This window comes from Tachypleus tridentatus, chromosome 7 (genome assembly GCF_004210375.1).
Source record: "Tachypleus tridentatus isolate NWPU-2018 chromosome 7, ASM421037v1, whole genome shotgun sequence".
Taxonomy (NCBI): Eukaryota; Metazoa; Arthropoda; class Merostomata; order Xiphosura; family Limulidae; genus Tachypleus; species Tachypleus tridentatus.
The window spans coordinates 100,991,039-101,014,456 of record NC_134831.1 but is presented as its reverse complement, the minus strand read 5'-3'; the positions used below and the strand labels follow the sequence as shown (position 1 = coordinate 101,014,456).

At 35.4% G+C, this 23,418-nt stretch overlaps 1 protein-coding gene across 1 annotated transcript in view; it reads left to right on the top strand.

Moving 5' to 3' along the window:
- Window positions 1–23,418, top strand: part of LOC143257742 (bicaudal D-related protein homolog) — an 85,931-nt gene that overhangs the window by 49,644 nt on the left and 12,869 nt on the right. The window contains exons 5-11 of the mRNA XM_076516776.1: window positions 8,134–8,242; window positions 10,746–10,961; window positions 11,993–12,109; window positions 12,626–12,772; window positions 12,955–13,140; window positions 15,280–15,420; window positions 20,211–20,420. Coding sequence (XP_076372891.1) covers window positions 8,134–8,242; window positions 10,746–10,961; window positions 11,993–12,109; window positions 12,626–12,772; window positions 12,955–13,140; window positions 15,280–15,420; window positions 20,211–20,420 — 1,126 coding nt within the window. The remainder of the gene's footprint in view (window positions 1–8,133; window positions 8,243–10,745; window positions 10,962–11,992; window positions 12,110–12,625; window positions 12,773–12,954; window positions 13,141–15,279; window positions 15,421–20,210; window positions 20,421–23,418) is intronic.

The window sequence follows — 23,418 nt, the reverse complement described above, 5'->3', positions numbered from 1 at the left end:
GTTAATTTAAAAGTGATATTTATGGTAAGTTTCATTACGTGACTGTACGAGTCATAAGTTGTGTATGAAGTTTAATTGTTATGCTGGGCTTTTGTAATATGGTTAGGTTCATCTTACTGGAAACGTTTTTTTCGTTATGTTACTAGAAGACTAGATATTTCTAGATTTTTCTGTCAGGTGTTATAAATACATGTAGAGACAGAGAAAAGGAATTACGTTATTGAAAGTAAAAGTGGAATTAAGATTGCGTAGTTGTCAATTTAGCTGCAACGAGCAATTTCTAAAGTGACTTTCATAGTTTGTATTGTAACAACAGCGATAAGAAAGAAAAATTTGTCTTTTCAAAGCGTGCCCTAAAGTAACTGAATCTTTCTGTATATACCTTGATGAAAAAAGAGACAGTTATTTAACATTCTAAGTACAACTGTGATAAACAATAGTATAACGAAATTTTGTACATACGTTTGACATGTTTTGAATATATAATTTTAAAACAAGTGAATTGTGTGCTGTACGTTTATTGCTGAAGTTTGTCACCAACAAATAAGACTCTTGCTATAAGGAATCTGGCACTATAAAAAACCCAACACTGGATACGTAAAATCAAAGCCGCAGAACAAATATACACTATTCTGTTAGTTATAACTGTTAGTAGGATGGTATAATGTATTGTCGGTGTAGTATAAACGAAAACAAAACATTACATACCTTTTTCAATTTGAGTAATTCAAGCAGTTTAATGTGTCAGTAACTATGTTAGACATTTGATATTATGAAGCACAGAATAGCCCAATATTTTCATATCTTTCTTTTTAGCTGCGGTATAGTAATTGAGTTTTTTTTCCTTTTTTGTTTTGTTTTTTCCAAGTACAAACTTTTAGCTCATAACTCTATCTCTTGACCGATTTGAAATCTAATCACAACCGCGGTTATTGAAAATTCCCTTTTTAATATATATTTTGCTCAAGTAACCCTTTTAAAACTAAATTGCATTCAGAGAAATAATTTATCAATTATTAAAAAATACACTGTACTAAATTATGAATAAACCTGTAAATTTTTATTAAATTTATTTGTACAGTTAAATGAAGAAATAGTAGTCATTTTGTAAGAATAAGATTCATTGTTTGTATGGCACATAATTCTTCCTAAACCGCTGGTCGCATCTTGTTGATACCAAACGAACAACGGGTATTTCACGAAAACACATTTTGGCATTTATTTTCATTAAGGCCTGTAAATAAGTAGGCCTACTTGTGTTATTCGAAACTTGGTTAAAGAAGTTAAATTTGCATTATAGCAGCCTTAGGCCCACGAATTCTTAAGTGTTGTAAATAATTTGGTAGCACATACGTGTTCCATACTTTTCCGCGGATTTCAGCAGTATTATTGAGCATGCGCAAACTTACGTACACTGCTTTGAAGAAGAAATAACAGAAGATCAAAACAATATTACGTTCATTGAAATTTTTTCAGGCGTTTTATGATAGAAGTGGTGAGTCAATTTTGACAAGATATATACCCCAGAACGCCATCTTACGGAAGTAATTTTAAGTAAATTCCTTTTAGACTAATGTCTCAAATCTCGATTGACAGTTGACAGGTAAAACGTTACATCCTTTCTTTGACCGATTACGTAACATCACAAGGTATTAAATCAACCAATAGTGAATTATCTTATCTTATACACCACTAATACGTTACATGTGAGAAAAAGTCCGGTAACATATCATACGATAAATTTGCTCGTATGAAAGAACTTTCCAATTAAAACTCGGAAGTCGATTTGCTTCAACTAACACTATTCTCATTTGATAATTTAATAGGAGGCCAAATCTTATTTTTTATTTCTTGAAGTATTATTTATGAAAAAAATACAATTTTTTCTTAAATATGTTAAAGCATTATATATTTATGTTCTGTTTCTATATTATTATTACATGACGTCATCCGTATCATTTTGTTCTGGTAAAAGTTTAATCTGGGAAATTGTAGACTAGACCTAATGGCTGACCAGTAAGTAGGTCAAAAGCACAGAAAAACAAATCCTTGAATAAACACACATACCCAACTGAAGGCTCGCTACACTTGTAGATAGAACCTTATCCCTTCATACCTGTTATCTTTTGTGGTATCAACCAGCCAGTCACTCGTGTTAAGTGAAAGTTGATATATGTCTTTGTTCTATTAAGGAAACGGTAGAATCACTTGAACCTGGAAGTTGTAGATCAAACACTGAGCGTTTGTTTGTTTGTTTTCATGGTGTCTTTGAGATGCTCATTAGAAGGTGTGGCCAATTGCACCAAAATTTTCAAGAATTTTTCATCCTTGTATAGATAAAGTAGGATCGCGATGACCAAAGCTTGGACGCGGGGTTCATCTGGAAAATCTGGTTGAATAACACTTCTAGACGCTAGTTGGCGCGTAAAGTCGATGTAGCTACGAGAAGGCTCATATGTTAGAGAGTGTGTTTTATCTTTTGGATACTGGAGTGATTTTGTGTAGCCTGCAACCGACTCAAAGAAAGTAGAAAAGAACCATAAACCGTATGAGAGACGAAAGAGGGTTCTTAGCGAAGGGATGATAACTAGAACGGATAAGAACTGATAGACATTTAAAACTTGTGTATATTTAATATGTATTGACTGTTGTTCAATATCAGATTTTGATTTTAAATGTTATTATTCACACAATTACACTTTGCCAGCAGACAGTTCCATTGATAAGTAAATTATGAAATGAATATTAGGTCACTCTTGTTTGTTTTTTAAGATGTAGCTACAATAAAAGTGACATAAAAGCAATGTGAAATATTGCACGATTTAAAATGTGTGCTTTGTTTTTTTTTGAATTGAAGAAAAAATCATTTGTCATGTATTAATTAAATTATTATTGTTCGTTTGATTAATAATGGTTAAACATATTAGTCATATATGTATACATGTTTCTTGTGGCTAGATTTCTCAGAGAAACAACGAATTTCATTAGTAACCGTCCATTTGATTTCTTGACAAAAACCTTTTGGAGATCTCAAACTAGAATTTCTGTTTTGTTGGAGTGTGACAAAACCTAAGTAAATTAGATGCTGTAAGTGGTTCTCTTTGAAGCGCACAGATATATCCGTTGAATTTGGAGTGGTCGTGGTACGGTGGTTAGTTAGCCAGGTTGCGCATGACAGTTCAAGGCCTGCGTAACAATGTTGCTGAACGCTTTCAGCTGAGAGTGCATTATAAGAGTGACAGTTCCGTTTTACGGGCAACAATCTTTATGACAGCCGATGCAGATTAATGTAATTTAGCCCATGTGTCGTACCAAGTGCTGTTCATTTTGAAAATAAATTTGCGTTTCGACGGTTTGAAGTGTTGAATAATAATGAGTACATATTCGTCTTTATTGTCCACATGACCGTTCAAGAGCCGGAGTAAGTGACGTCATCTTGCAGAAGTTAGTGGGATTGTGATTAACTCTAATCGTACCAGTTTGCCATTTGTTGTTATGTTGTAAATCATCCCCTATCTGCAGTTTTTTCGTAGTGTTTTTTTTAATAGTTTTAGGTTCAGATTAATGCATGTGGTATTGTTTATTGCTAGTTTTTAAGATACAAAATGTAAAACAAAAACTTGAATTTTGTTTTTTTCATATAAACTATTTACTTCAATCAACTATTTCTATGGTCACATCGTAACGAATTGAATAAATAACTGTGTAACCATTTGTAATAACAGGCTAAGAAACACGTGCGTGAAAACGACGCAACAAGGGAACATTACAGTACAACCAAAACAATAATTCTAAAATTAAAGTTCTTGAAATTAAACGTATGTTCATAAGAATTGTTTGCAGTATGAGACTAAAGGGAAGGCAGCTAGTCATCCCTTCCGACCGCCAACTCTTGGGCTACTTTTTTTACCAACGAATAGTGAGATTGACCGTCACGGCTGAAAGGACGAGCATGTTTGGTGTGACAGGGATTCGAACCCACGAGTCGAGTGCCTTAACCACCTGGCCATGCCGGACCGTTTCACACGATAGCAAGTAATGTATTATATTTATAAGTCCCTCTGTGGGATAGCAGCAAGTTGTCGGACATAGAAATTCCAGGTTCCATTCCCCATGATACGTGGACACAGCAGATAGCCCATTGTGGCTTTAGTCTGAGATAAATAAACTATACATACAAATTAGAGTACCCCGCTGGTACAGCAGTAAGTCTAGGTTTACAATGCTAAAATCAGGGGTTCAATTCCCTTTGCTGAACCCAGCAGATAACCTGATGTGGCTTTACTATAAGAAAACACACAATTAACGGGAAACGAAGTTGACCTATGAGAGTTTCGTCAAAAATAATTTCCACATAAAGAAACGTTTGTTTTTAAGCCCTCTTCCAGTGGCACAGTGGTATATCTGTGGAGATATACTGCTGGAAACCGGTTTTCGATACCGTGGTGGGTAGAGCACAGATAGCCCTTTGTGTAGCTTTATGCTTAATACAAAACAATAATTTGTTTTTGAATTTCGTGCAAAGCTGCACGAGGGCCATCTGTGCTAGCCGTCCCTATTTTAGCAGTGTTTAGACTAAAGGGAAGGTAACTAGTCATCACCACCTACCGCCAACTTTTGGGCTACTCTTTTACCAATGAATAGGGATTGACCATCACATTATAACACCCACGAGGGTTGAAAGGGAGAGCACGTGACGGGGATTCGAACCTGCGATCCGCAGATTACGAGTTGAGCGCCCTAACAATCCGACCATGCCGGTCTCGCTTCTGCAGAACATAACAATATATATATATATATTTTTTTTTTTTACAAAGAAATAGATAGTTATTCTGTTTAAGTTGGCTTCTTCCACACCTTGCAAAGAAATAGATAGTTATTCTGTTTAAGTTGGCTTCTTCCACACCTTGCAAAGAAGAAGATAGTTATTCTGCTTAAGATGGCTTCTTCCATCTTCTTCCATTTCAAAATAAAGGACGGCAGAAAGTTTACCATGATAAAAAAACATACAGATAAAGTTATGACGTGTCAGCAGCTAATTGGTTGGTTGCCAGAAAACAACAAATATAATCGAAGTGTCAAGTTGTTTTCAGTGAATACCGTCAAGTATCACTGATTCATTACAATTAATTATACATAAAACAATCTGTTGCCATTAGAGATATGTAAACAGATAATTCATTTTCTTCACGGCACCTTGACTTACATCAACACGCCATTTTCTGTATTTAAACTGTCTTGAACCTAAAGTTGTGCCAATAAAGTTTACTTCATTATTTATTTACTTTAAAATATAGAAAAACTTTCCTCTAAGTGGTTTTTTTGCTTATGATGCCATTATGTGTAAAACAACTTATCAAAGCTGTAGTTCCTAAAACTTTAATCGTTTCCCAGTGGCACAGCGGAATGTCTGCGGACTAGCATCGCTAGAAACCAGGTTTCAATACCCGTGGTGAGCAGAGCACAGATAACCCGTTGTGTAACTTTGTGCTGAATTCCAAACAAACGAAGTTCTAAAACATTAAAGATTAAATTCCATATAACTAAGAAAATAAATCGTTGTTCATGTCTCACTTTTAGGGCCCGGCATGGCCAGGTGGTTAAGGCACTCGACTCGTAATCCGAGGGTCGTGGGTTGGAATCCCCGTCACACCAAACATACTCGCCCTTTCAGCCGTGAAAGTCAATCCCACTATTCGTTGGTAAAAGAGTAGCCCAAGAGTTGGCGGTCGGAAGTGATTACTAGCTGCCTTCCCTCTAGTCTTACATTGTTAAATTAGGGACGGCGAGCGCAGATAGCCCTCATGTAGGTTTGAGCGAAATTCAGAAACCAAATCTTACTTTTATATCTATTTTCTGAGATTTTTAGATTCTGATACATTTATTTAAATCGATTGGATATATTTCCTTAGGGTCCCCCAAGAGTAAATGAAATCGATTGATAATTAATTTTACAACAAATATTCATTTATTACTTAGCTAAAACAAAATACGAGGCTTAGCTAATTAATGATTGCATATTCGCTGTAAAATAAATAAATACTCTATGTGTAGCTGTCAGTATGGCTGCCAATTTTGATTTTATTCCTTTCATGTCGCACGCTCAATCCTTTTATTTATTTATTTATTTTGAAGTTCATGTATCATGCTCATTTGTATCTCACAGATATTTTTCTCATGATTTATAGCATGCGAACGTTTACTGACGACAAGATTATATAAATTGCAACACTAATCGTCCCTTGTGTTATATCCATTTAGTGACTATTGTCTGACTGATAGACAACACATTGTTGTATTGTTGTGTGAGATGTTAAAGCAAGCGGCTCTCCAAGCGGCCTTCGGGCCCCTTTAGATGAAATAACCGCCTTTTGTTGTTGTTACAAAAATTGTTTATTTTTTACAGAAAAGCCGCATTAGGCTGTCTATTGTGTCCACCACGTAGAATCGATGTCCATGGTGAGGGCACCTCCCAGGGAAGTTTCTGTTCTATCAGTTTACCTCCTCCGAGATCTAAACATCCACTCACATGTTTGTCATGCGTGGCGACCCGTGAAGGAAAGGAGAGGATCCTGGTGGTTGAGGCGTCCATCCCTAGCACACCACTTTGGTCTTGAATTCCTGTAGACGGGCGGCCATGGGGTAGCTCCCTTCAGGTCAATCGGCTGGTCTACTTGGTCTAGAGTCAACCAAGTACCAGTGTTGGATGTTCTCAACAGGTGTTGTTGACATTGTATCTGATGCTGGTGTTTGGATTCAGTGCTTACGAAACCCTGGCGTTGCTGCAGTGTTCTTGTTTGGCATTATAGTGCATCCCCTCGCAGGACTCCATGGTGAGTGGGGTCAGTGGGCACCGAAATATCGCTTTTTTTATTATGGATCCTCTAAATAAAATTAAATAAAAGAGTGAAAAACAGACCATAGTTCTTGAAGATTCTGGGCAGTAATATTCAACATCTGTAACACCTGTACCTCACGTTCTTGTATTAAATTATCTTTCAGACAAACCTTTAGGGCAAATGTCTCCCTTTTTCATTCAGAAAGGACTAGAGGGACTTGCTGGCTCTCCAAAGTCAGTAAAGAAGATTCTATCTGGTGACATATTGGTGGAAACATCCACATCTCAACACAGTGAACTCCTCTTGCATTCAAAGGCAATTGGGGATATACCTATTGAGGTTACACCTTTGCTACTTTGGATTTATTATAAGGAGTTATTTTTGACAGGGATTTGAAGAACATCCCTGAGTCAGAGATTCTCGCTGGTCTCTCTACTCAAGGAGTTTCCGCAGTGAGGTGCATCTCCTCTCGCAAAGATGGAATTATGATGCTGACCAATGCCTTCACTTTAACATTTACATCACCGCGTCCACCTACCACCAACAAGGCAGGCTATCTTAATTGCAAGGTATGGCCGTATGTTCCAAACCTTCTCATATGTTTCCAGTGTCAACGGTTCGGTCACTCGAAGACATCATGTCGTGGTTCCTTGACGTGTGCTTATTGCAGTGGTAGGGATCCCAAGATTCCTTCAAACTACCGTTCAAATGCTTTGACGAGCTGTCTCTGTAAGACCTAAGATATGATTGTTAATGCTCTTGTTTGGTTTCTCGAATTAAACAATTTCCTCTCGCCCACTCAGTGTGGGTTCCGACGGCAGCACTCCACCACAGACCATCTGATTCGACTTGAAACATCAATCAGAGAAGCTTTTCGCAAACGACAACATCATGTATCAATAGTCTTTTATATTGAGAAGGCTTACGATACAACATGGAGGTTTGGCATTTTGCGAGACGTTCATTTATATGGGTTACGTGGTAATTTACTCATTTTTTGTTAATTTGTTTTAATGGACAGGAGATTCCACGTTCGTGTGGGTTCGCACTTTCCCATTCTTTTCAACAGGAACTTGGAGTCCCTCAAGGCTGTGTTTTGAGTGTCACATTTTTCAGTATAAAAATTAATGCCATCACTGAACAACTCCCTCTCACTGTTGCAAACGGGCTCTATGATTTTCACGTCTCATGTCAGTCGTGGAACATAAGGTATATTTAGCAGCAGCTACAGACTGCCCTCAATCGTTTACTGAAGTGGACCGCAGCAAGCCGTTTTAACTTCTTTCTCTCTAAGACTGTTTGTTTGCACTTTTGCTGTTAACGGTATTCACCATGATCCTAAACTCCGTATCGGTGAAGTTGTGTTACCTGTGGTCCCTGAGTTTTGGGGGGCTTCTTTGACTGTAAGCTTATCTTTATACCACACATCAAGCAGCTACGAGTCGTATGCCCAAGAGCACTGAACATCCTCCATGTCCTCTCTTCCACCACTTGGGGAGCGGATCAGTGTTCTATGCTAAAAATATATCATGCTCTTATTCGATCAAAATTAGACTATGGGTCACTGGTCTGTGGCTCTGCTAGGACTTCGGCCTTGAAGATACTGGACCCCATTCAACATCAAGGACTTTGGCTCTGAACCTTCTTTGTTCCTCCGCCGTTTGCAACTGTCTTTACTGAATGCTTCGAAACTTCCATCCTCACTACAGTATCCTACCTGGGGTTGTGTTTTCCTTCCTCAGTAGAATAGACGATCTGCTATTGCTCCTTTTGGTTTTCACATCCAGTGTGTTGGCTTTGTGTCACTCAGGTCACAATAAGCCACATTTGACTGTCTTACCGTCATTATGATTCTCAACGACAGTAACATTTTAAACATGTTCTGTCCCAGGATTTGTCCATAACATTAGACCGTGTTATTGGTGATTGTGACACTGTCCATCTTACAAATGTTTTTAGTTTTTTAAAGGCTATTGATCTTTTAACGCTATTTAGGTTTTTTAATACTTAACAGGAATCATTCGTAAATTTTTTTTTTTAACAAATTAAAATGCAACTAGTTCAATATGAAATTAGAAAATGGCCATAACGTCAAATACCTCCAAACCAGGACTAGAAAGGTCAACTCAGGTGACTGGTGGTGGTTTGTGTACTTACCTGTTAGTCTTCCTGGCGAGTTATTAATTACAATTATGCTACAGAAAGTCCTTCACAACTTGTATTACTGTAGTTTTTCTCTTACTGCTGTAGGCTAGATGTAAAAATTGGAGTTAATGTTATTTATGTTTTTAATTCAAAATTAAACTTTGTTTTGCTTTACCTTAATTTTCTTTTATGAATTTTAATAATTTTACTTTAATTTTAACTTTTTCCCAGATGTTTGATGCAGATAGCCTAGTTGCTTTGCGTCATAAAACTTCAAGACAATCAACCAACCGGAGGACGTTTTGGAAAAAGTGTCGATTTTTCCTGTCAGTATAGCACGACACTTGTTCAGTTTAACCACTGAACCGAGCGGGGTAACTGGTTTTTTGCTGTCAGTATAGCACGACACTTGTTCAGTTTAACCACTGAACCTAGCGGGGTAACTGGTTTTTCTCACTACTGCAGCCAGGTAGAAGACTTATCTTAAGCACGATAAGCTAGCTTTTGTATCACTTGTTAAAACTCTCCAGTATCTTTAAAATTCATTTTTTGAACCCTTGTCAGCTCACGCGCTGGTAAGTTTTGAAAGGAATCATGAAGTGGGGTTCTAAAAGAAGAAAAAACGTGTAACTTGCATTTAATTTCACAATGCTGCAACAGTTGGTTGTCGTTTGATAATATCTTTGTAGCCATGTTTAAGTTGCTAGGGCGTGACGAGGAGAATTCGTTCAGTTTGAGATCTTTTTTATCTGTAACTTTGTTCGTGTGACTTAGTAATGAGTAAAACACTTCTAGCTTGTGAAATGTTAGGGTACTGCCCTAGAAAAGGGATAATAACCCTCCCTGATTCACATGATAAACCAGTATATGAGCGTCTCTTTACGAAGCACGTGAGCTAAACGACCAGGTCAAAGATCCCAATATTTAGTCATAGAACGATCAGTTATCAGCACCAACCGCCTACTCATAATCAAATAGTGGGACTGACTGTTACGATTATGACGCTCAACAACTGAAAGAACGGAGCATCTTTAGTGATGTTATGCACCTCGAACTTTGGCCCTTCGGACCAGAAATGCTATTTTACGTTGTTCATTATAGTCTAAATTTGAAGTACACAGTGATGTAGTGCTGTTGCAGTATTATCAGGTAGTTGAGGTTTAACCTATTGACTGCCAAGTATTTAAGCTGCTACGGCAACTCCGAACGAAGTTCAAAATACAACTCTAATGCTTCTTCATTTTGTACCTTTTTTCGTGACGCCATTTTGGATCGAAAGTGAAACAATTTGTAAGTAGGTCAAATGCATGTGTGGTGTTAACATCTAGCTTTGAACTTAGGCATTATTGAGAACGAATTAACTCGTCCGTGGCACTGTTATCGATCGGCTTGGACGAGTTATCTCGCCCACGGCACTGAACAGGTAAAATCTAAAGTTTGGGAATACGGAATTCATCACGTTATTTACGTTAAAATAGCAATACTTTCCGTTTCTTCACCAAGACGCGTGTTTTGTTGGTAGTCAAAATTAAATACTATGGTGTAAACAGAGAAATGAAAGGTTCGTATAGAATATTAATACTTATTTGAAATGATTTTCTGTACATGAAAAGTTTAGTTTTTGGTAGTCACATACACATTCAAACGAAGCTACTGTAAATGTTTTCTAAAAACCACACTTTATGCAATAGATTTGTTGGATAGGTTATTTCTTTGTCAGTAGTGCTGGTTTACAGCTAGTATTTTATTGTATTAATTCAGGACCTAGAACAAGAGAAGTATACTCTGAAAAGAAAACTAGACGTTTTAGCAGCAGAGTATGACAGCCGAGTTGCCGAGCTTCAGACGGATTTAAACGAGCTTCGACGAGAATTAGACGAACATCGGAATCTGGTGAAATCAACAGAAAAGGAAAATCACCACGTGATTCAGGAGCTACAGGATCAGAATCAGCGTCTGACGGAAGCTTTAAAGCAGGTATTGCTTTTAAATTTATTGTTAAGTAATTTAGTTCCTTTCATTTTGTATAAAAATACTGTTCAGTCTTGGTAGTATTGTAATTTATTTGTGTTTGTAATTCATTGATGTCGAGACTATGGAGATCTCTGGAATGTTTAAGTGATAGACGTATAAGTGGCTACAACCAGACGAGCGGAAATAGAGTAAAGTGATGTGAAAGAGGAGTGAAATAACGTGTACCTTAAAACATTTTGCAGAATATATGTAAAAAAACAACAACAAACATTTAAAATGGTATTCAGGTGGAGAATTATCACTCTTTCAGTCGAATAATTTCAGTATTTTATTAATTGAGTTGAAAAAGAAAAATCAACCGTTTTCTGTTATGTCTAGCACCATTACTTCTCACAACAGACTTAACAAGTCGTGTGCAAGAGAAGTTCGGTCAGAAAAAAGTTAGAAAACATCAAGTTAACCGTCATAGGATTATTGTGATTTGTGAGATTATCATGGTTATCTTCACATCCACTAAATGTATAGTTTTTGCCATGCATTTATATTTTAAAACTAACACCAAACATTTTGCCGAAAGGGTAGTTAAATTAAACAAAACAAAAGTTTTATGTTTAGGATATTAGTTTTGTTACAAAGTACTCATATTATAAGTGTCGGTTACTTTCAGTTAAGTGTTTTTATTAATAATAACTCTTGAATGAACATAGATAAGGACATTATAATATACGTTCTATAACCAGTGCTCGGGACAAGGGATGATCACTCCGCTGGGATTCGACAGACACTGTAGTAATCTAGACGGTATTTGGATAACAATGTGTAAAATACAAGAATGTAACCCGTCAAAATATTGCTTATAACATACTTAATACAAGTGACTTATAACATACTTAATACAAGTGACTTATACTTAATACAAGTGAACACCGGTATGTACATTTTATCTAAAAAAAAAAAGTCAGTTATTAATAGATAAACATTTTATTAGTTTCTGTGCTACTAAGTCATTTGACTTAACAAATTTTCTGTTTTAGACCAATAAGTCTGAAGAACAGCTGTCTAAGCAGGTTAAGTCCCTGCGACAACAGTTTAACCTGCGTAAGTCCAGTCTTACCGATCACGTGTCTCAACTAGAAGGATTGAGAGAAGAGGTGGGTGAAATTTCATTCTTACTATCCTACCCCCACAGTGAATGATGGAGTGTCGTACAGTTGTGGGTAGTAGTAGTTTGGATGTGTGATTGTGACAATAATTATGTCTAGCTTGGTGCACAGGGCTTTCGACGCGCAATCTGCGGGCAGCGAGTTCGAGTCCCTTAACCGAATATGTTCACCTCTTCAGCCATGAGTGTGTTATAATATTTCAGCCAATCTCACTGTTGTAAGTAAACGAGTAGTCCAAGAGTTGGCGGTGGATGTTGGCGACTGTCTTCCCTCTGGTATATCACTTCAGAATTAGAGGCAGACAACATTCGACAAATATCATATTATGTATAGATATTTATTTAGAGATTACGGGGAGTTAGTTCTGTACTGTTCAGAATACGTGCATTTGCTAAACATTTTTATACATTATTCAAAGCGCCATTGATTTGTATGGCGCTGCCACCTGTTCTTCATCACAATAAAAATATTTTTTTCATATTTTCTCTCATCACTTTTTGGCAGATTGATATGCTAATTGAAAAGAAAGCAGACTTGGAAAATCGAATTCAAGAGTTAATAGAAGAGAAGGAAGGTCTTAGTGTCTCATTAGAAGAGTCAAATGAACGGGTATTGGTGTTGGAAAGGTATAAAGAAGAACAAGATAACCAGGTGTGTACTTCTGGTAACTTTACGATTTATCTTTTAATTTAAACACTGCAGATTGTGTATCACCTTTTCCTTATCAGTTTCTGTATTCCAGTATAATTTATCATTCTAACTTGGTACGTATAACTATTAGAATATTGTTTTTCTTTTTTTTTAATATAATTTTCATCTACTTGTCTGTTTAGATTCGAAGACAGAAGAAAGATTTAGAAGAGTTGAAACAAACAAATTATGAGCTGCAAAATAAACTCAGTAACGTATTAAGGCGTACCAGTACTCCTACGTTTGGCGAAACGTCAATCTTCACGGAAATAGAAATGTCCTCCGTCTCATCTGTAGATGAAGAATTAAGGTCTTTAAATGGAAGTCAGGTATTTTAACTCGCAAACACGTGATTGGGTCTCTGAAATGTTGGAAGCCTAAATTGTTAATGAACTACGTGCAAGTCTGAAATATTGAACAATGACGTGACCATATAACCTAAGTGGTCATTAAAATCAAATAATATTGAACAATGACGTGACCATATAACCTAAGTGGTCATTAAAATCAAATAATATTGAACAATGACGTGACCATATAACCTAAGTGGTCATTAAAATCAAATAATATTGAACAATGACGTGACCATATAACCTAAGTGGTCATTAAAATCAAATAATATTGAACAATGACGTGACCATATAACCTAAGTGGTCATTAAAATCAAATAATATTGAACAATGACGTGACCATATAACCTAAGTGGTCATTAAAATCAAATAATATTGAACAATGACGTGACCATATAACCTAAGTGGTCATTAAAATCAAATAATATTGAACAATGACGTGACCATATAACCTAAGTGGTCATTAAAATCAAATAATATTGAACAATGACGTGACCATATAACCTAAGTGGTCATTAAAATCAAATAATATTGAACAATGACGTGACCATATAACCTAAGTGGTCATTAAAATCAAATAATATTGAACAATGACGTGACCATATAACCTAAGTGGTCATTAAAATCAAATAATATTGAACAATGACGTGACCATATAACCTAAGTGGTCATTAAAATCAAATAATATTGAACAATGACGTGACCATATAACCTAAGTGGTCATTAAAATCAAATAATATTGAACAATGACGTGACCATATAACCTAAGTGGTCATTAAAATCAAATAATATTGAACAATGACGTGACCATATAACCTAAGTGGTCATTAAAATCAAATAATATTGAACAATGACGTGACCATATAACCTAAGTGGTCATTAAAATCAAATAATATTGAACAATGACGTGACCATATAACCTAAGTGGTCATTAAAATCAAATAATATTGAACAATGACGTGACCATATAACCTAAGTGGTCATTAAAATCAAATAATATTGAACAATGACGTGACCATATAACCTAAGTGGTCATTAAAATCAAATAATATTGAACAATGACGTGACCATATAACCTAAGTGGTCATTAAAATCAAATAATGCCATATAGAAGTCGAGTGCTGATAATAAGTTCATGTAAAGAAAGTGTACATTTTGAAACACCAGAAACAAAACGTTGGTAATAAGTTCATGTAAAGAAAGTGTACATTTTGAAACACCAGAAACAAAACGTTGGTAATAAGTTCATGTAAAGAAAGTGTACATTTTGAAACACCAGAAACAAAACGTTGGTAATAAGTTCATGTAAAGAAAGTGTACATTTTGAAACACCAGAAACAAAACGTTCATGTAAAGAAAGTGTACATTTTGAAACACCAGAAACAAAACGTTCATGTAAAGAAAGTGTACATTTTGAAACACCAGAAACAAAACGTTCATGTAAAGAAAGTGTACATTTTGAAACACCAGAAACAAAACGTTCATGTAAAGAAAGTGTACATTTTGAAACACCAGAAACAAAACGTTCATGTAAAGAAAGTGTACATTTTGAAACGCCAGAAACAAAACGTTCATGTAAAGAAAGTGTACATTTTGAAACACCAGAAACAAAACGTTCATGTAAAGAAAGTGTACATTTTGAAACACCAGAAACAAAACGTTGGTAATAAGTTCATGTAAAGAAAGTGTACATTTTGAAACACCAGAAACAAAACGTTGGTAATAAGTTCATGTAAAGAAAGTGTACATTTTGAAACACCAGAAACAAAACGTTGGTAATAAGTACATGTAAAGAAAGTGTACATTTTGAAACACCAGAAACAAAACGTTGCAAACAATCAATAAAACCGAACTGTATATTGATTAAACATTGTTTGATATACAACCATAGTTTCAGTAATGTTCGTTCTTGTATTGTACATTTTGAAACACCAGAAACAAAACGTTGCAAACAATCATTTCGTACGATCAATAAAACCGAACTGTATATTGATTAAACATTGTTTGATATACAACCATAGTTTCAGTAATGTTCGTTCTTGTATTTTCAGTTTTTTGATGCTCATAAATATAAATCACGCGTGATTTTTTCTGAATTTACGTTTCTTACGTTCACAGTTTGGCCAAAGCAGACCATTTACATATTCAGGTTCTGTTGGTTTCCAAGGCGACCTGGACGAAGATGAAACAGAGTACGATGAAGCCGAATTGTCTCCGTTTACAGGTGTTCTGCCTCAAGAAAGTGAGGAAAATTTGAAGGTTGGTTATTTTAACGGTAGAGGGCACTCCTATTTGTCTTTGGTATAACGTTTGAAGAGAGCTTAATGATTATTATCTATCCTATTATTACACGTGCTGCCCATCATTTTTATCTAATTTAATTAAGTAATGTCTTATTTTTGTGCATTTTTTACCGGACAGACTGAAAAAGAGTGGACCTGCTTCCTACACCATTTTTATATCAAGAGAATGACAAAGGACAAAGGCTACTAGAACTTAACCGTATATTATGTGAAAAAAACAATACAAGTTCTAGAACAACCGAATAATTTCTATAAATTCCATATTAAAATAAAGAAGGCACATTTTGGTAACAAGGCGGCCCGTGTTTACCCTGTTGGGTTGTTTTGATTTGTTGTCTAGATATTTATTCCGCAACCCTCGGGTTACGAGTCGAGCGCCTTAACCACCTGGCTACGTCCAAGGTGCACTTGCTTCCAAGAAACACGAGATCGAAGACTTAATAACAGATATGAACCCTGATATTTTTATCATAAGTGGAACATTAATTTATCCTGAGAATAGATTTAAAATATGTAACTATACTTCAATAAGAAAAGACAGAAGAAATAATCATGACATCAACATATGAATTATGTTATCATATAAAAACCATCTTTCAGTTACTGAAATCCAAATAAACAGTAACAATGAAAATATAGTGGTTGATATTCTATTAGAAAACCACTCGATAATAACAATGGCAGGATTATAAGACATAAACCTAATATACAATATCTTTTCCCACAACCTAAATACAATAGTAATAGGTGATCTGAATTCCAAACACAAGAACTTTGGATGTAATTTTACAAACTCCAATGGCAGACACCTATTACAATTCATAGATAATAACAGTATATCTCTTATTAATGACAATACACCTATCCATACTAACTATGCAACAAACTCCAATGATATCCTAGACATCTGTCTCACCTCTTACAATATGAGGCAAAAGTTAATAAATTTTTATGTGGGAAAAGATGTTGACAGCGACCATCTCCCAATATGGTATGTTTTAGATCTCAACCCCATAAAGATAAAATCAGTAGGCAGAACAAATTTGATTACAAAAAAGGCTAATTGGCAAGAATTTCAAAAAATGTTAAACAGAAAACTACCAGACAAAATTAAACATACGACATATAACGAATCAGAAATTGATTGCTACAATCATGGAGTGCCTTCAAAAAGCAGCTACGGACACCAAAATAACAATATATAACTACAAACAATACATGGAAACCAACCAAACAACTATTAACAATGATAAAACAACCAAGACAATTAAGAAGACAGTTCATGGCAACAAGAGAACAAGAAATAAAAACACAAATTAACAACATTAGAAACAAAATTAGATCAGAAATTAAGCAACTTAAACAAGAAAAATGGGACAACTTGTGCTCCCAACTAAACGAACAAACCGACCCTAGTAAGTTCTGGCTACAGTTGAGAAGATTCACAAATGAACCCACGACAAGAAAATACCAAACACTGGAATATAAGAACACCTTAACACAAACCAACAAAGGTAAAGCAGAAGCCTTCAAACATCAATTACAAAACACATTTAAAACACACAATGATACCGACACGAACAGCCATTACTACAATAAAACAACCATGTAACAAATAACAGAATTATATAAACCACACTTTCCAGTCAACATTATAAACAGCAACACTAACAATACATATGACTACAATACACAACTACTCACCAGAAAAATCAAACTAAATGAACTTGAACAAGCAATCAAAAATACAAAAAAAAAGCACCAGGAAACGATGGAATACAAACAATACTTCTCATAAAAGGCACTCCAAAATTATTTGACCACCTATGAGCAATATTAAATTTATCTCTATACTCTGGATACATCCCAGTTCCTTGGAAACAAGCTAACATTTTAATGTTCCACAAAGAAGGAAATCCAGCCAGTAAACCAAACAGTTATCGACCGATTTGTCCGACCAGCTCTGTAGGTAAAATTCTCGAAAGAATAATAAGCAACAGACTCTCCACATTTTTGGAGATTAATTCAAAATTACCAGAAGAACAAAACGGATTTAGAAAATATAGACAAACAACAGATCACTTAATTAGGTTAACTGAAACAATAATAAACAGCTTTAATAATAAAGAATGCACTCTCGCCTGCTTCCTCAATATCGAGAAAACATCCGACACTGTATGGCACAATGGTCTTCGGTTCCGTATGTATGAAATGGGACTACAACGTGGAATTATTCGCTGGTTATCAAATTTTTGGAAAATAGAAAATTCAGAGTAAACGTAGAGGGAACTTTCTCGGAGTTCTTCACTCCAGAAGCTGGAGTCCCTCACGGAGGGGTGGTTAGCCCTATTCTCTTCATCATGTATGTAAGTAATATGCCACTAAAAGACCCAAACCATGGATACGTGTCTCATTTCGCTGATGATGTAGCAATTTGGAAAAGTGCCCCTACACCAGAAATAGCAGCCACTAACTTACAACTACAACTAAATAGATTATGTGAATATTGTGAAAAATATAGAATCAAAATAAATGCAGCAAAGACGCACCTAGTAATATTTTCAAAATCTACGAAATATCAAAAAGTTCAACCCCAAATCTGTATGAATGGGGAACGCCTCCAGACTGCTGCATCTGCAAAATTTTTAGGATTAACATATGATTCGAAGCTTGCATTGATAAAACATGTAAATAACATAAAAACTAATATTTGGCGAATAATAAACTATGCTAGGAGTCTAACTGGTAAAAACTACGGAACAACACCAGAAAACATCATTAAAATATACAAGACATACATTATACCTGAAACAGACTATGCAGCTCCTACATGGATCAGTGTTTTGTTTGTTTTGAATTTCGTACAAAGCTATTCGAGGGCTATCTGTGCTAGCCGTCCCTAATTTAGCAGTGTAAGAATAAAGGGAAGGCAGCTAGTCATCACCACCCACCGCCAACTCTTGGGCTACTCTTTTACCAACGAATAGTGGGATTGACCATAACATTATAACGCCCCCACAGCTGAAAGGGCGAGCATGTTTAGCGCGACGGGGATGCGAACCCGCAACCCTCAGATTACGAGTCGCACGCCTTAACACGCTTAGCCATGCCGGGCCACATGGATCAATGTAAGTGTAAAACAAATTCAAACGAAACTTCAAACATTATAGAATACACTAATTGCATCAGCATACAGAGTACCTAAAACCACTTCATCAAAGTTCATGCATAATTACTCAAACACAAATAATACCAGATAGACTTCTACAGAGTACAATAAAATATTGTGATAAAATTGTCGAAAAAATGAGTTGCTATGCGAACTAGACAGGTATTTCATATATGATGAAGAGAGACCTAAACACGTTTCCCCGTTAAATCTATACATTAGATCATTATGACAAAATCATTTAAAATAATAATAATAATAATAGTAGTATTAGAATATAGATAAAATAAAACAGGCCACCTACGTTCTAGACTTATTGAATAATAATAATAATAATAAAATCAAGAACAATATAAATGGACATTGTCCTGAAAAGGACCAGACTAAATTTATGATATCACTCCAGTCATTCTGTATTTAAATCGAAATATATATTAATCTGGTCTCTCCCAACAAAGTCATGGAAGGAGGAAGAGGTCGAGTGTACCTGACCCTCCTGGGTATACACATAAATATACCCAAACACCAGAGAGTGTGAGTGACTGCCTGGCCATGCCGGGCGGGAGAATACAAATAACCCTCGCGTAGCTTTGTGTGAAATTCAAAACAAACAACTAAAATAAATTCACTGTAGAAATTTGATTTAATATTCGCCAATCTTTCTCGACAAAAACATGAGACGATATTTTGTTTTTATTTAATATAACTTGATATATTACGTAGCGTATTATAATTTCGACTCACCTGAAACTAGGTTAAATAATGATTTATTGGTAAGTACCATAAGCTGGATACACCCAGTTTTCTTTTTTAATATACAAATAATGACATAATTTACAGTAAGGGTTATTACAGTTAATGATCTACGAACACTGTTTTTTACAGACAATATCGAATCTTTGATTTGGTCTGGCACTTCCTTGATATTTTAACGAGGTTTCACGATGTGCCAATGAATTTTCAGTTGATGTCGATACAATTAATTCACTTTAACAGACAGATAACTAGCTACTACCTCAATATTCATATTTCTTCGCTGGTTACACGCCGAGTTTTCCACCGCTGCAGTTTCATAATGTTTTCGCGCAAACAGCGATGTTCGTTGGGAATCAGCTGAAGTTAAACTGTTTGTAACGTTCAAAATTTACAAACGTTCCTGGTCAAATATCTGAAGTTCACGTCTGATAAGCGTCGTATTGGCCACACTTATAGCTCCCGAAGTTTATAGCATCTTTTATATGGCAGACTAATGATATATTCTATTTCTTGGCGCGTCGCGTTGGTTATGTTTATTAGTGTGAGAAATTTCAGCCTGCACAACAATATAAACGTACACGCACATACACACGTTGATTCTTACACTCTATAATCTTGTACAACTTTAGTGAATAAGCGGGAATTTCGAAATGTAAGTTGTGGACATTTCTAAACATACATTTTAATTTAAACAAACATCTATATTAAAGTAGATGTATGGTTGTAAATTCGTCACAAATAAAATTAAACAATTAAAAACACTTTTATACGTACAGTTATCTATTTGTAATTTTGTTATGAAACGTATTTTCTCATCTCAGTTTCGACAAGAACTTGCCGACATCTATCATCAACTACGGAGGCTCTGTGAGGACCTGAGGAGACGAAGAGATAGCTTGTCTGCTGACAGTGGAGTACCACCTTCGCCAGATGATATTGAAGTTCACCATATCAGGGTGGGCATGATCAGTGGTGTTCTGCATGAACTGAGAGTTCTGATGCAAGAACTGTTGGTCAACTGCTCAGATTCTGTAAGTTTCAAAACGTACTTTCAGTTAAAGATCGGGTCAGTTTATGTCAACTGACACGTTGATAGCCACACACAGTCTATATACGTATGTAGAGCTGGTGTATTATTTTCATCAAGACGTTTTCTGTGAATTAAAAAAAAAGCCTTGTATTTTCACTAATGCCATCTGTTAGGCACCAATAAAAGTACTCTGAATTATATCAAGCAATGCATACGTATGAACTGTACAACAGATATATTAATATTTATTCAAATAGTACTTAAAATGAGTAAGAAAATAAGAATAATTTGTATCGGGTATGTTGATTCAGTAAACCAAGATTGCTTATAATTTATAGTTTCGTCCGGGTATGTTGATTCAGTAAATCAAGATTGCTTGTAATTTATAGTTTCGTCCGGGTATGTTGATTCAGTAAACCAAGATTGCTTGTAATTTATAGTTTCGTTTGGGTATGTTGATTGAGTAAACCAAGATTGCTTGTAATTTATAGTTTCGTCCGGGTATGTTGATTGAGTAAACCAAGATTGCTTGTAATTTATAGTTTCGTTTGGGTATGTTGATTGAGTAAACCAAGATTGCTTGTAATTTATAGTTTCGTCCGGGTATGTTGATTGAGTAAACCAAGATTGCTTGTAATTTATAGTTTCGTTCGGGTATGTTGATTCAGTAAATCAAGATTGCTTGTAATTTATAGTTTCGTCCGGGTATGTTGATTCAGTAAACCAAGATTGCTTGAAATTTATAGTTTCGTCCGGGTATGTTGATTCAGTAAACCAAGATTGCTTGTAATTTATAGTTTCGTCCGGGTATGTTGATTGAGTAAACCAAGATTGCTTGTAATTTATAGTTTCGTCCGGGTATGTTGATTCAGTAAATCAAGATTGCTTGTAATTTATAGTTTCGTCCGGGTATGTTGATTCAGTAAACCAAGATTGCTTGTAATTTATAGTTTCGTCCGGGTATGTTGATTGAGTAAACCAAGATTGCTTGTAATTTATAGTTTCGTCCGGGTATGTTGATTGAGTAAACCAAGATTGCTTGTAATTTATAGTTTCGTCCGGGTATGTTGATTGAGTAAACCAAGATTGCTTGTAATTTATAGTTTCGTCCGGGTATGTTGATTGAGTAAACCAAGATTGCTTGTAATTTATAGTTTCGTCCGGGTATGTTGATTCAGTAAACCAAGATTGCTTGTAATTTATAGTTTCGTCCGGGTATGTTGATTGAGTAAACCAAGATTGCTTGTAATTTATAGTTTCGTCCGGGTATGTTGATTGAGTAAACCAAGATTGCTTGTAATTTATAGTTTCGTCCGGGTATGTTGATTCAGTAAATCAAGATTGCTTGTAATTTATAGTTTCGTCCGGGTATGTTGATTGAGTAAACCAAGATTGCTTGTAATTTATAGTTTCGTCCGGGTATGTTGATTGAGTAAACCAAGATTGCTTGTAATTTATAGTTTCGTCCGGTATGTTGATTGAGTAAACCAAGATTGCTTGTAATTTATAGTTTCGTCCGGGTATGTTGATTCAGTAAACCAAGATTGCTTGTAATTTATAGTTTCGTCCGGGTATGTTGATTCAGTAAACCAAGATTGCTTGTAATTTATAGTTTCGTCCGGGTATGTTGATTGAGTAAACCAAGATTGCTTGTAATTTATAGTTTCGTCCGGGTATGTTGATTGAGTAAACCAAGATTGCTTGTAATTTATAGTTTCGTCCGGGTATGTTGATTCAGTAAATCAAGATTGCTTGTAATTTATAGTTTCGTCCGGGTATGTTGATTGAGTAAACCAAGATTGCTTGTAATTTATAGTTTCGTCCGGGTATGTTGATTGAGTAAACCAAGATTGCTTGTAATTTATAGTTTCGTCCGGGTATGTTGATTGAGTAAACCAAGATTGCTTGTAATTTATAGTTTCGTCCGGGTATGTTGATTGAGTAAACCAAGATTGCTTGTAATTTATAGTTTCGTCCGGGTATGTTGATTGAGTAAACCAAGATTGCTTGTAATTTATAGTTTCGTCCGGGTATGTTGATTGAGTAAACCAAGATTGCTTGTAATTTATAGTTTCGTCCGGGTATGTTGATTCAGTAAACCAAGATTGCTTGTAATTTATAGTTTCGTCCGGGTATGTTGATTCAGTAAACCAAGATTGCTTGTAATTTATAGTTTCGTTTGGGTATGTTGATTGAGTAAACCAAGATTGCTTGTAATTTATAGTTTCGTCCGGGTATGTTGATTCAGTAAACCAAGATTGCTTGTAATTTATAGTTTCGTCCGGGTATGTTGATTCAGTAAACCAAGATTGCTTGTAATTTATAGTTTCGTCCGGGTATGTTGATTCAGTAAACCAAGATTGCTTGTAATTTATAGTTTCGTCCGGGTATGTTGATTGAGTAAACCAAGATTGCTTGTAATTTATAGTTTCGTCCGGGTATGTTGATTCAGTAAATCAAGATTGCTTGTAATTTATAGTTTCGTCCGGGTATGTTGATTGAGTAAACCAAGATTGCTTGTAATTTATAGTTTCGTCCGGGTATGTTGATTGAGTAAACCAAGATTGCTTGTAATTTATAGTTTCGTCCGGGTATGTTGATTGAGTAAACCAAGATTGCTTGTAATTTATAGTTTCGTCCGGGTATGTTGATTGAGTAAACCAAGATTGCTTGTAATTTATAGTTTCGTCCGGGTATGTTGATTGAGTAAACCAAGATTGCTTGTAATTTATAGTTTCGTCCGGGTATGTTGATTGAGTAAACCAAGATTGCTTGTAATTTATAGTTTCGTCCGGGTATGTTGATTCAGTAAACCAAGATTGCTTGTAATTTATAGTTTCGTCCGGGTATGTTGATTCAGTAAACCAAGATTGCTTGTAATTTATAGTTTCGTTTGGGTATGTTGATTGAGTAAACCAAGATTGCTTGTAATTTATAGTTTCGTCCGGGTATGTTGATTCAGTAAACCAAGATTGCTTGTAATTTATAGTTTCGTCCGG